This window comes from Rhizomucor pusillus, assembly GCF_041956525.1.
Source record: "Rhizomucor pusillus strain CBS 183.67 unplaced genomic scaffold VTP01scaffold_1, whole genome shotgun sequence".
NCBI lineage: Eukaryota > Fungi > Mucoromycota > Mucoromycetes > Mucorales > Lichtheimiaceae > Rhizomucor > Rhizomucor pusillus.
Window position 1 is genome coordinate 1,793,406 of NW_027192143.1, and position 13,678 is coordinate 1,807,083.

At 43.4% G+C, this 13,678-nt stretch overlaps 6 protein-coding genes and 1 non-coding gene across 7 annotated transcripts; 5 read left to right on the forward strand and 2 right to left on the reverse strand.

Annotated features, from left to right (window-relative positions):
- Positions 1 to 118: 118 nt before the first annotated feature.
- Positions 119 to 1,411, forward strand: VTP01DRAFT_776 (uncharacterized protein; the record flags this gene model as incomplete). The annotated part of the gene is made up of 4 exons (XM_069386806.1): positions 119 to 329; positions 391 to 611; positions 680 to 761; positions 825 to 1,411. The coding sequence occupies 4 exons, from the start codon at positions 119 to 121 to the stop codon at positions 1,409 to 1,411; spliced, it is 1,101 nt and encodes a 366-aa protein (XP_069245196.1).
- Positions 1,412 to 1,642: 231 nt separating this feature from the next.
- VTP01DRAFT_777 (uncharacterized protein) lies at positions 1,643 to 2,436 on the forward strand (the record flags this gene model as incomplete). The annotated part of the gene is made up of 4 exons (XM_069386817.1): positions 1,643 to 1,667; positions 1,733 to 1,839; positions 1,893 to 2,150; positions 2,212 to 2,436. 4 exons carry the CDS (start codon positions 1,643 to 1,645, stop codon positions 2,434 to 2,436), a joined length of 615 nt encoding a protein of 204 aa, XP_069245197.1.
- Positions 2,437 to 2,557: 121 nt separating this feature from the next.
- On the forward strand, positions 2,558 to 4,219 carry VTP01DRAFT_778 (uncharacterized protein; the record flags this gene model as incomplete). The annotated part of the gene is made up of 5 exons (XM_069386828.1): positions 2,558 to 2,750; positions 2,814 to 3,086; positions 3,144 to 4,002; positions 4,074 to 4,140; positions 4,205 to 4,219. The coding sequence occupies 5 exons, from the start codon at positions 2,558 to 2,560 to the stop codon at positions 4,217 to 4,219; spliced, it is 1,407 nt and encodes a 468-aa protein (XP_069245198.1).
- Positions 4,220 to 5,522: 1,303 nt separating this feature from the next.
- Positions 5,523 to 6,017, forward strand: VTP01DRAFT_779 (uncharacterized protein; the record flags this gene model as incomplete). Its single annotated transcript, XM_069386839.1, has 1 exon — positions 5,523 to 6,017. One exon carries the CDS (start codon positions 5,523 to 5,525, stop codon positions 6,015 to 6,017), a length of 495 nt encoding a protein of 164 aa, XP_069245199.1.
- A 2,501-nt stretch (positions 6,018 to 8,518) lies between these two features.
- On the reverse strand, positions 8,519 to 8,591 carry VTP01DRAFT_t5. Its single transcript has one exon. It is a non-coding gene; the product is annotated as a tRNA-Arg (tRNA).
- Positions 8,592 to 9,822: 1,231 nt separating this feature from the next.
- On the forward strand, positions 9,823 to 10,817 carry VTP01DRAFT_780 (uncharacterized protein; the record flags this gene model as incomplete). Its single annotated transcript, XM_069386851.1, has 4 exons — positions 9,823 to 9,978; positions 10,041 to 10,325; positions 10,402 to 10,555; positions 10,588 to 10,817. The coding sequence occupies 4 exons, from the start codon at positions 9,823 to 9,825 to the stop codon at positions 10,815 to 10,817; spliced, it is 825 nt and encodes a 274-aa protein (XP_069245200.1).
- A 229-nt stretch (positions 10,818 to 11,046) lies between these two features.
- VTP01DRAFT_781 (uncharacterized protein) lies at positions 11,047 to 13,649 on the reverse strand (the record flags this gene model as incomplete). The annotated part of the gene is made up of 4 exons (XM_069386862.1): positions 11,047 to 11,362; positions 11,446 to 11,954; positions 12,184 to 12,515; positions 12,737 to 13,649. 4 exons carry the CDS (start codon positions 13,647 to 13,649, stop codon positions 11,047 to 11,049), a joined length of 2,070 nt encoding a protein of 689 aa, XP_069245201.1.
- Between the last annotated feature and the right edge of the window lie 29 nt (positions 13,650 to 13,678).

Here is a 13,678-nt window from a genome sequence, read left to right on the forward strand (position 1 = left end):
ACCAGATGACTGATTGCCCTTTTCCCTTTTTGGAGCACGTCGGAATAACACGCAACAGCAAGCTGCAGGAAAGCAGGCAACCCTTGTTTGTCTTCCTCCTTCCATTCTCTTGTCAGCCATGCTCAGCGCCTACGCTTGGATATTCATAGCTGGCGTCATTGTATTTTTCCTCATTGCCGTCTTTCTCCTTCTCTTCACCCGGTCACCAATCGAACTTCCTCTCTCTGTCAGCGCAGGCAATTCCGATTTTGAAGAATGGCTGATAGAGTCTGAAGAACAGGTGGCGTCGCTGCCAGAAGACGCTCGCTTGAGCTACGAAAGAGCTAAAGGTAATAGAAGAGAGGTGAACAATGTCTACTCTGGAAACGTCATTACTAAGGTGTACTGCAGTATTTCAAGAGCGCCACCCACCTGACAGTATTCCAACCGACATTACACCTCCTCAATACATTTCGATACAAGAAAAGGGCGTCTCAGCATTTGAATTCGAGTGGGAGCCTGACGCCAACTGCTTTGTGGCAGGCCGGACAGAAATTCAATTCTCGTATGGCGAGTCCTGCGTCCAGACGAACTTGCCGCTTCCTCGGAACCAAGAAGTATATTACTGGGAGGTCAGTATCGAAGGGAAGGATTTGTATACTTTTACAGCTATTGAAGGGTAAATGTAATGGAATGGCAGGCCAAGATGTTCGATTTGCCGCGGACTACGACTGTTTCCGTCGGCGTGGCTACCAAACCTTATCCTAGTTGGCGGTTACCAGGTATGTGAAAAATACGTAATAAGAGGAGCTGAGTTTGCATATACTTACCTTACTCTGATGAAGGCTGGAATCGCTACTCGATCGGCTATTTCTCGAATAATGGTTGCAAACATTTTAGCTCGCCTTTCCATGGTAAACCATATGGCTTGACTTACACGCACGGCGATGTGATTGGCGTTGGATACAGACATCGAACCGGAACCATTTTCTTTACAAGAAACGGACGAAAATTGGAAGATGCTTACACCGGTTTGCGATGGAATCTCTTTCCAACCATTGGTGCGAACGGACCTTGTGAAATCCATGTTAATCTTGGACAAATGGGTTTTGTATTCGTGGAAGCCAATGTCAAAAAATGGGGTCTTGCTCCATCTCAAGGAACGCTTGCACCGCCTCCGGCATATGGATTAGAAAGGGATACGATTCTACTGGCTACTGGAACTTCAAGAAGTGCTTCTAGAGATCAACAAAACGAAGAGGATACTAACGCAACGTCGAGCGACCAGCAACCATTACTTATCACTATTGACGATGGTGCCAACCACGCTGTAGCCGGGCGCTCATCGTCTATGCCTGCACCTCCACCGTACCTGTCACCTCAAACTTCGAGACAAAACAGTGGTCAAAACGTGACAGAAGAAGTTGTCTAGGCAATTACAAGCCCAATACCCTTTTCCTCATGTTTCATATTTCTGCTCTTCTTCTCTCCATCTTGGATGATATCCGCGACTGGTTTGCCTTATATTATCTTATCATAATGTAAATAAACGATTATCTCATCTTCCGACGATTTAAAAAAGAAACCGGCGTTTTGACTGCATATCGACGGCAGTTGAAATGATACGTGTCAAGCTGTGCCGCCCCTTTCAGTCCTTTTTGTCATGCCAGCAATTGAAAAGGAATCAGGTAGGACAATACATCACTTCCTATCCCGTGTTTGCTAGAGAAAACAAACTCAATATTTCTGTAAGACAACGCACCGAAAGAAGTCAAGGAGACTGAAAAGGAAGAACCTATCCAGATCAACAAGTACGACTGCACTCAGTTAAAGAATGCTATTGACGATGAAGTGAAACGAGTAAGCTACAGAATAGAAACAATGTTGCTTTCAATTACTGAATATGCTGGCAGTATTACAGCGTTGAAGAGGGCTACCAAGAGGGTCATTTGCATACCGACGTGAAACTGCTGGTCGGTTATTCCTCGTGTCTGCTTGCCGGAGGCGCGTTTTTGTTCGAATATTATACCAGTTTTGAAGAAGCTAAACCGATAGTGGCGGTTGCTGTGGTCGTATTTTGGATACTGCAAGCCTTCTTCTGGCTGTACACGACGTTTGTCGAGAAAAATGTAATATATATCGGATATAAACAAGACGCAAAGTCGGGCGAGGTATTCATTTCACGAGAGAGCAATGCTAAGATCTTCGATCTGAGACATTTTTTCCATGTAGCGCCTCGGAACATTGACCGTATCCAGCAAAATGGAGCAGTACTCGCCGATCTATGAAATGACTTATGAATACGTCGATTCGGTATTGAAGAAAGGTGTGAGTCGACAGATGAAAACCAATGTATCGACCTGGTTCACGGAAGATGGCATACTGGTCAAAGAGGCTTTGGACAAGGACTTGAAAGAGGCTGCCTCGGGCCTGCTTTCGCAACTCCACACAGAATGATCACGATGCATGAAAATTCGTCGTCTGATTTGGAACCCGTACCCCTGCCTTAGCATTTAAACACGCTTCGGCCTCATTCACTCTTACTTTTGCACTTCCTGTGCTTTATTTCTTCTGTAACATGCCTGCTATTCCCAGACCTACAACTAAAACTTTTGATTTGATTGTTATCGGTGGTGGCTCGGGTGGAATTGCAACTGCGCGTCGGGCGAGCAGCTACGGTGCCAAAGTAGCACTCGTCGAAGTACAGAAACGACTTGGTGGTACTTGCGTCAACGTCGGCTGTGTGCCTAAAAAGATTATGTGGAATACGGGTAAGTACAACTGTTGCAGAATCGAGAGTGTGGTTTGATTACATATTGATTCATGTAATCCAGCTACCATGGCTGAGAGTCTTCATGAGGCAAAAGACTATGGATTCGATGTTCCAAGTCAACCCAAGTTTGATTGGAGCACGATCAAAAAGAAACGAGATGCATATATTCAAAAATTGAACAGCATTTACGATAACAATTTGCAGAAATCACACGTTGAACAATTGCATGGATTAGCTTCGTTCGTAAATTTGCATACTATTCGCGTCACCGATCCTGATAATCCTTCGGAAAAAGGATACGAGGTCCAGGGAAAGCATATATTGATCGCTACAGGTAATATATTAAGCATCTTCCGCTGCACAAGAAGATTCATCACGGTGCATTAACTAGGCAGTCATTCAATGTGTCCCGAGGTTCCCGGCGCCGAACTGGGCATTGACTCGGATGGATTTTTTGACCTGACAGAACAGCCAAAGCGGGTTGCGGTTATTGGCACCGGCTACATTGGCATCGAATTGTCCGGTATATTCAATGCTCTTGGCAGCGAAGTTACAGTTTTCTCGCGAACAAATCAGATTCTGCGCAAGTTTGATCCAATCATTAAAGAAAATGTGCTCGAAGAGCTCATGAAGAGCGGCGTCAGAATGTGCTGCAATGCAAGTGTAAAGGCTTTGAAACGTACGGACGGAGGTATCCGTGTCGAGTACGATTCAGAAGGCAAGACCGGCAAGCTTGAGGCGGATTGCGTCCTCTGGGCTGTAGGCAGAGGACCAAATCTCAAGAACTTAAACCTCGACGCTGCTGGTGTCAAGACAAGCGGAAATTTGAATTACATTGAAGTCGATGAATGTCAAAATACATCTGCTAAAGGCATCTACGCACTGGGGGACGTTTGTGGTAACTTCCAGCTGACCCCTGTAGCGATCGCTGCTGGACGCAAGCTTGCCGACCGCCTTTTTGGCAACAAGCCAAAATCTCATCTCCAATATGAGAACATTCCAACTGTAGTGTTTTCTCATCCCACCAGTGGTACCATTGGACTATCAGAGGACGAAGCACGTGAAAAGTACAAGGATCAAATCAAGATATACACGAGCAAATTTACAAACTTATACTACGCATTTTTGGAGCACAAGCAAGCAACAGCGTATAAGATTGTAGTTGTCGGACCTGAGGAGAAAGTAGTTGGATTGCATCTATTTGGAAAAGGATCGGATGAGATTCTTCAAGGTTTTGGAGTCGCTATCAGGTATGAGCTTGTATTATCCCAAAGCCTTCATTTATCAGTAGAATATTAAACTTTTTACTGCTTTCTATCAGAATGGGTGCCACGAAGGCAGATTTTGATAATTGTGTCGCTATACATCCAACTGCGGCGGAGGAATTGGTAGGTTTTACAAGCATTGGAACACAGGTAACAGGGCTGTCAAGCTGATCCAAATCGAATACAGGTGACAATGACGTAACTCTGTTCGTTTAACTCCTACGGAATCATTTGATTGTTGATTGACTATATGATATCTCGAATAAACGATTATCTGTGTCTTCAATCATTCTTCTGCATCCGGAAGTGAGCATTCATGCCTGGAGATCTCAAGACATAGTCAAGTCGTTAAAATGGATATTGAAAGGTTAAAGAATGGATAAATGAGCCTATAGCATCTCACTGGTCAATCAATTGTGACCTGCTCTCGGTTTTGACAAGTTTGCGTTCGTCACTTGACAAATCAACTGAGAAATGTTTGCTACCTCTCGGAAAGCAGGCAGTAAATATCAGTTACTGTGGATGTTTCACTTATTAAGAAGCATGCCTAATAAGATATTATATATTAATCTGCTGTTCGTATACATCTCTTGGAAGAGGTTCAAATATTCTGACGGTTAGCATTTTGAAAATGATCCTTTTTATGAAGAACGCATACACAGCTCACCTGGTAGCCGATGGATTGAACACGATCGCTCTATCAACCCGCAGTATATATCAAGAAGCATTCTTCATCGCGAACAATTAATACAAGTAAAAGCACTGAAGAATGCCTCGGTTGTAATAGAAGGACATGACTACTATTTCTTGCCTGTAACGGTGTACCAGATGCATAACATCTGCAAAGTCTACTGCAACCCCCCTTGCGATGCCTGAAAGACCAGTCTGTGCATCTTAGCTCATCAATGTTGTTACAATTCAGCCTCAGCATATTGCTAACCCCTTTTCTATTTCCATCCCTTTCCTGTTCTTTTGCTCCTTTCTTGAGAAGTTGTTCTGAGCCATACATGTGTCTTCCTTTTCCTTTATCCTCTCCTCGTCGAGCATATATATGGTGCACATTGCAACTTTGAATATACTTTCATTCAAATGGCAACCACCTAAACTATGGACTGCTCAAACCGAGCAACAAATTGCAGATCGCGTCAGTAACAGTATTAGAAGATAAGGGGTGTCGATGATTGTTATTAACACGGACGTAGATTCCTTTCCAAACATTCGATGAACGGATAGTGCAGCTGCAGCGGCTGGTACGATCAAAGTGCCCGTCAACCCATATCGAATACTACATATTTGTCTTTATAATTATATGCATTGCGTGCTCAGTTGCTTTCTCTCTTGCAGCTCGCTCCGCGGATATATCTATGTGGTATCCACTTGTGCTCCTACTGATACCGGCTCTGCTCAGCTTTTGGACTAGTCGTCGACATGCTTCGTTTGTGCGTCGCATAAAAAAGGTGAATTTGCCAAAGTAAAGGATGAATAATCAAGAGCCATGGCTCACAATGCAATCTCAAAATTTCAAGTTTGAAAGGAGCTTGAAACAGACATTAAAGGAGTTCAACAAGATTGACAACACAACGCATCGCGTTCAATGGTCTTTGCGAAGGCCGACCATCGACGATACTCTGCCTGCAGAGTTTAGATCTGCTCGTCTCTGTCTCGTAATCCAACTATCGCGCATGCCAGAAGACATGCCACCACCATATCAAGCCGCTGTCATGACATCGCTGTATTGTCTCCCTCCACCGCCATCATATTCAGAACTGAGCATACAACAGCCACATCTACAGCCGTTGTCAACGTTAACATCATCACCTTCAAGTCAGCACCTTCAAACGGAAACTAATTCTATACTGGGAGAAAGTTTATCTTCGCAATCATCCCTGCTCTCCGTGCCTGAAGCAGCAAGAACACGATCAGCGCCGCATGAAAATTTACCAAGGACATCAGCAACTCGCATTAATCTCGATGCTGCTACAACTGCAATGTATCCATAGAAATACTTATATGATTAGTTTAGTCTGATGATAAATAATGAAAGCGTACTCAACAGAAGAAAAATAAAAGCAGGGAACTTGCTTTGAAAGCGAAACTATTCAGAAGACTGGCTGGGGTAACATTTATGCTGCGGAGGTGCTTGCTGGCATGGGTTCAATATAGATTTGTAGATTCACATATTCTTGAATGGAAGCAGCTATCTGCAAAAAAAGAGTAACCAGTTTCTTCTACCCAATGATAACTTTAGCTACACGTATTTCCAGTGACTTTCTACCCTCCTTATTCTCAAGGAAATCAGCTGACAGGTCCCTTGAAGTTAACGGGATTCCACTATACAAACACTGGCTGGGTACAGACATCATGCAGGCTATGTCATCTCCAAAACGTTCAAGCACGCCAAAATAGCGAGTACGTTTGTTCATTGTTTTATACGCTACAAAAGGAATTAATCACCTGTCTAGAGCCTATCACTGCATATTCCCTTAAAAAGGAATTTTATATAATCCATACAAAGTATGTGCCGAACGAGTATCCAGTTTGGCAGCAGGCCATACACACGATTCATATTGCAGCACATGATATGCAAGCAACGAGGATGTTGACCTTGTTAACATCTTCGTCAGCAATGAATTTAAAGAATTCATTTGATCAAAACCGTTTCTTGACCGGGTTAGAGACCCTCGTTGATCCAAGGTAAAGCAGACTATCTAGAACCAAATACGAAGAACACATGATATAATATATAAGTCAGGAACAGAGAAACATTGAAGGAGATATACAAGAAATGACAAAAAGATACAGCAGAGGATATGCCGACCAATGAAGCGACGAGGAAGAAGCATATATGCATATGCTATTCAAGGAGAAACGCAGGAAAAAAACAACAGCTTGAGACGTAAAGCAATGCAAATGGACCGACAAATACAGGAAACGGTCTAACAAGCGCATTTTCTTCGACAGTTATTGAATATGCGAGAAGCGTCGCAAAGCTCGCACATCTGTTTAAGAAATGCTTTGAATCTTTAAAAGACAAACATAGTCCGGAGTTCCTCCAAGTATGCACGGATGAAGATAAACATGAATTCCACCACATGTTGTGCACGCTGGAAGACAAAAAATACAGATACCTTGTCAAGCGCTGGATGAAAAGTTACGGCCTTTGAAAAGAAGACGTGGAGAAACTAAAGTTGGAGTCAGAGGCTAACTCGCCATCGATGATGTAATGAATGAACCCATTCTCATCTCTATTTCAGAAGATAACGAGGAAGAATTAGATCTATATGACGTTGATCATGAAGACACGGGAATTGAAGACCACGAAAAAAGGCAGGATTACTTGCGTCATCTCCTTTCTATGAACAATTCACTTTCTGGCTCCAATCCTTGGATAAAATGTATGCAAGAAGACCGCAACCAAGGCCATCTTTTCAACCGTGCAATAATTGAGATCATCGACCACCTTTATTTATCGCTGATCTCTCCTCAGTGGAATCATCCATAGAATAATCGCGGGCAACACACGAATTCCGCAAGATTTCTCAAGACACAATAGTGTTCAGCGACATGGAGCAGTATACAGATGTACAACTTGTACTAACATTACCATTACTGGCAATCACTAGCCGCATCCGTGAAGTACATTTTGTAATGTATCAGTATATCATTCTAGACGTTACGATTCAGTGCAAGGGCGTTGGTTTTTGATCTATGGCAGCACTACTTAGAGTAGGATCAGTATCATTATATCGCATGGGCCTCGCTCAGAATCCGATATAAATATAGAACGCTATTGCAATCGTAATAAAAATCTGGTCCAGTCTTACTGGATTTCTTCTGCTTAATTTTACTACTATAAAACCCTAGGCTTGCCCAGATACAATACATTACTGAGCAATATACAGAACCTCCTGATCTTACTATATGCTCTGCTTTCTTCTGTGCGCCTAGCGAAGTATGGATAATCGTTGAAGGTTGAGCGAATAATAAACAAACCATCTTCTAGTAATGAATAATTGGGGCTCTGGATGATGAGTTTCCTTATATCCGGAAACAAGTATATGATATTTACTGTATACTTTTTTGCATTCTCCGGGTAAAGCAAACTAAAAGCATAAAAAGCTTACCATCGATCTCCCAAAATAATCGCCCAAAAATTGAATATCGAAAAAAAAATGTGTCGTAACGCTATTTCTTTTTGGCGTTACGGACCCACGAAGAAGAGAATCACGAAGGAAAAGGAACCACGAAGATGAACGGTAGATAAGTGTCGATATATTATTTTGTCTATGGGATATTTATACTGTGTTGGCTTTTACGAATATACAACAATAAAGGAAAGTCTATAATATATAGATGCTTGTGTTACGGAAATGGAAAGGTGAGGTGAAGAGCGGCACGCAACGGCGAAGTGTCCAAAAAAGAAACCAGATCAGGTCCGTGCACACCGGATGGAAAAACATACAAAAAGGAAAGTTCTGATCATTAAAACTGTCCGAATGATCGAGGCTACCAGGGGTCGAACCTGGAATCTCCTGATTCGTAGTCAGGCGCCTTATCCATTTGGCCATAGCCCCGCTTGTTGAATTGATAAAAATGTAGTAATTTTTGTGGCGTTGCTACAACTAAATAATAATTAATACACTGCACCTAAAGATCCGGTATATGCTGGTATCTGCCCGATACTATCTGGTATCTTCCGGCAGATACTCATCATATTCGGCCTGGTATCTGCTTGGTATCTGCATGGTTTCTGCTCACAGATTCTTCTGGGTTTCTGCCAGCATATACCCAAACTATACTATATCCGTCATACGGTTCTCAAATCAAAATCATCCATGTCACAACTTCCTGACCTTCCCATTCGCTGTTTGTGCTTCCCTTCTGACTTTCTATTGGACCATACTTTGTATGCTTCTTTAGCTTTTTATAGAAAAACGTTTTATATATATGAAAATCTTTTTCAACGAACATTGTCGTTTGTAAACATCAGTTAATAGCCAAAATACAAAAACTACGTATACAATATTCTACTATTCTTTATTCTACGCTCGTAAAAGCAATAGGAAAAATAAAAGATTCATTATATATACCTAAAACAAGGGCACGAAGAAAAATAAGTTAGGATATGATATTTACAAAAGAAAAGGAAATAATATAAAGGACGTACCTGAAATTTTTGCTAACAAAAATTTGTAACCTATTTTTGAAGCAAAGTCAATACGTGCAACTTGTTTGCAAGTAGTTCATTGAATTCTTATACGTACTAGAGCACAAGTGGAAACAAAACGAGGAAAAATAACATCCCCAAACTTTGAGTCTTTCAGCAGTGGACCTGTGGCTCAAATACGCAGCATATTAGTAGCTGGAATGCTGAAGCTTTTCATTCTTTACATATCAGAGTATGCGATTCAAGAGAAGGCAGGGTCGAGGTATTTCCTACAAAAGTGCAAAACGCGTAAAACAACTTACAACTTTCTGTGCCTATCTAGTAAAACGTAAAGTGCGAAACTGAAGAGGGAAAAAGAATTATAAATCTCTTTTTACCCTGTTCCTCCATTTTAAAGTTTGGGCGGAATAAAGTGATGTTGTACAGTCGGTAATTGATACTTCATGGCCGTTTACTGCAATAAAATGCTGGCAGTAAGCATATGTAAAGTTTCCTTTGCTCTTTCTAGTTCCTTCATCGTCCTTTAACATGTCGAACTATCCCACCATCCCCACCGTGCAATCCACTGCCGTCGGCCCCGCAACCATCCAAAGCGTCCAAGAACGGACATCGCCTTTTTGGATCGCCTCCTAACTCATATGGAGCAGATGGAGAGCGATATGGCCGAATTGCGCCAGAAGGTCCAAGCCCTGGAGCAAACGAACCAACTCCAGGAACAAAGGATCCAAGCTCTGGAGGCACAGTTGGTAGAACGCGACCCTGTGCAGGGCAACACCGATGATGCGAGGTTGTTAGTAAGTACTTCACTTAGCATGACAGAAATGGTTATGCAGTACTGACACCGACTTTTGAACAGAAATTCCTTCGCGACTACTACAACGAGTCTCTGGTGAATAATCCAGATACTCGCTGGGCTGTCAACGAGACCATCGACAGCTCTCACAACCAGGTTGTCATGGAGGCCCTGCAGGAGTACATCAAGAACCTGTCGGAGCGTGAGAAGAATCCTGCTTGGACTCGTAGCATTGTGCTGGATAAGCTGAAGGATCGGCTTAAATATCAGAAGGAGAAGGCCAAGGCAGATGAGGAGGTTTTGCAGCAACAGGATGAACAAAAAGCACGCAACACTCGGCTCTACAAGGTGTGTTCGCTTAAATACTAAGCTGGGTGGATGAATCGAGGCTTACATACATGCCACGTTAGAAATGCCAGCTAAGAAAAAGGCTTACGAGGAGAACCAGCATCTCTACGAAGGTGTGCAAGGAGTCGAGGACATTCTCAGGCCTCAATACATGTCTGACGAAGAGAACATTGTCGTGGAGAACCGGCTTGGCTCGCAAAGTTCTTCGGCCTACGTGGAGAAGCGAGCGAGTAAGTTACAGTTCCTGCTGAACAGAGAAAAGCGAAACTTATCGAGATATTACACCGGGCAAACGACCCCTTGGACCAGCTCTCCGAGCTGGCTGAGCACCGAAAGGCTCGCCTTTCGAAGCGCTCTCGCCCCGAGAGACCTCGCATGGTCATCGAGGAGACCGAGATCACCATGAAGGCTGAGGAGTTGCCGAGGGCTTCGGCAACAGTCAGAGCTCTTAGCCCTTCCCTTCGCGCAACTCTTTCGTTTGATTACAGTTAAGAAAGGTTTTTAAACCACATCTGAATGTATATTGAAAGGATGGAAAGGCATCGTATTCCAAGAGATTTCGAAAATTGGTAGGTATTTTTGGGCTTACCTGACTTAAACACTGTTCGAAATACTACAAATTAGCCTATGACATGAGACATCACTCAGACTTACCTTAAATTCTTTGCAAGTTTGGCTAAGATATATGCGTATTTAATGATAGTTATAAGTATCTATAAATTTAAGCGGCAAGTTTGCGAGGCAAGGGAATGATAACTACGTTGTTATCAACCCAGCGAGAGACACCGACGGGAGAGAAGATGCGATGGACCGGTAGTATGGAGGCAGCATTAACAGGTGCGAAGGAGCTGCGCCATACTCTCATACCATGCCGTCTGAAGGAGATGCTGTCCGTCTGTAAATACCGATACCATCGTACGAAGGCGAAAACATGTTGGTATTCCTCTGCACCTTGTCCGTCAGCTCTTGGTAGTCGAATGGAGTGCGCAAAGTAGTATTGTACTAAACCTGGCCGCAACGTTGGATTTTCCAATGGGCTGCCAGTTTCGGGATCAACACTTAGGTATGCTTGGATGTAAGCACCCCTTATATTTCTCGGGTTTTCCTGGCTTCTATATGCTTGTCCCAGAATGTCGATGGTAGCGATTTTCTTACAAGATTGATAACCATCGTCTTCCCGTTAGTACTGGTAACGCCCTCTGCACAAAGATTGAGATACACGCCAGCGTAGTATCCCATCAGGCAGTCGTAATGTGCCTTGCCAAGTCGTATCATATCAGTCATTTTTGACCCGGAAAAAAGAGTCGGTCGCAGCGGTTCCCATCCGATGCAGGTGCTGTGCGGAGCCGTAGCAAGTTGGTCGAACGTTGCTATGTCGAAAAATGACAAGCTCTGGTCCTCGCTTGTGCTCGAGACGGTTGCTAAGGAAGGAATCAACGATGTCAGAACAGATATAGCTGACTCTGACAGTTGTAAATGTTGAAGGTTGTCGGTTGCAGAGTACTTTTCAAGGAATTTCTGTATGAAAGTAACTTCGAACCCATCCTTGTTGTTGGTCTCCGTTCCTTGCAGCAATCTGTTGAAACGTTCAAAGCCGAACAACCAAAACGCGTAAACGGGACCGAAATCCTGGATGATTTCTTTAAGATGCATATGTAGATGCATATTTGGTGTGATTTCTTCTTTGCCGTAGAGAGCTTCGTAGCGTTCGCAAAATTACCGCAGAGATTCGTGGGTTGCATCTACTTCATCAAGAGAAATCGATGGTTTTGACAAAATGTAATTGGCTTCAACAAATTTCAGCCATGTCCACATATGTGCACCAACAAGTTTCTCTTTCTGGCTGTCTCTCCGAGACAGCCAGAGTCCAAGTTCTCCATTCGTTAGAAGTGAAGTTCGTGCCGCCAGATGCAAGCTTGCCTTTGGGTATATCATACCCAGAAGGGAGGATGGTATTGCCCATTTGGTCGCCCATTTTTTCAAAATCGTGGGCAGAAAGTAACGGACGGTTTGTCTGCGCATCAATAAGCATTTTCCAAAGATTGAATACGCGTTTAGCAGTGCCGGAATACAAGTTGTGCATTGGGTCTATTATCGTGCAGCGGACTGCATCGAAATACGACAAACGATGGAGCTCGGACCAGCGAGCACCATGTTGTCGTTCGATCGCTGCTTGTTCGTCCAAATTGGCTGCACGTCTCTAAGCTTCTGCATGCACGCGGTTTTCCTCGCCATTGCGACGCTCCCATGTTAATATATCCTGCTGTCTGAAACCAGAAAAGTCTCGTTTCAGATTATTGCCAGGTGCGTTCGGAAATTGTCGCTTGCATTTATAACATGCGCAGACCGAGGAAATACCTGTCAAGCCAGAGACTTTACGGGCTGCTGGTATATCACAGGCAACCATTAACATAGCTGCAAGAATGCGATGATTGGCTTCGCGTTGACTGAGATGCTGACACCAGTGTAAAGCTGTACCAGTTCATCCACTAGGGGATGCAAATAGTGATTAATCTGATGTTTGCTCGGTTCCTTGCTGCCAGGCATTATGCCGACGAGTATGACATTTTCGGGTTTGTAGCGTTCCGAACGAGGAAGATTGTTAATTGTTAGGTAGATTGCACCGACAGAATGGATACGTCCATTTGAGAATGGCTGGAACCAATCTACATTCAGAGTCAATAACAATGAATAGTGATCGTCTACGAAGCGTTCTCTATCGTTGTCTGCAAGTTCATTCCACATCCGACAGTCATAAACATCATACAAAACATTAGGGCGAACTGATCGACATCTCCAGAGGTTAATTATTGTGACGGATCCAAGTCGATTGAGCATCGTAACAAGAGTATTTGTGACGGATTTGTATGTATACACTTTGATGGGGACCGCACGATTACCACTGGATCGCTTAAAACGTCGCTGACCGCATGTGGATAAGTTGCGCAAAGGGAATTCTTTGTGATCACAGAGAATCTCGTCAACTGCATCGACCACTTGATCCAAACGAAGCTCGTCCATTTTAAAAGTCTTGTGGCAAGTTGGGCATACAGCATAGCGTATAATATTGCTAGCAGCTGTTCCATAGCCTGCATACTTTCTTAGCGTAAAGAGTTTTGTCGGTAAACGGAATAACGGTTCAGTTGTTGCTCCCGTTGCTTGCGAAATTCTTGCAGAGAATGCTTCGATGATCGCATTGATGAATTTCATCAGCAATTCTGCTGCAGCTTCAGACAAAGAACGCAGCTGGAAATGCACAAGGAAAATCGCGATGAACCAATAAATTGGATCACGGAAGGCACCAGCTGTCGTCGCTGAATACATAATCCGTATATTCGATGTTCGATCAATTC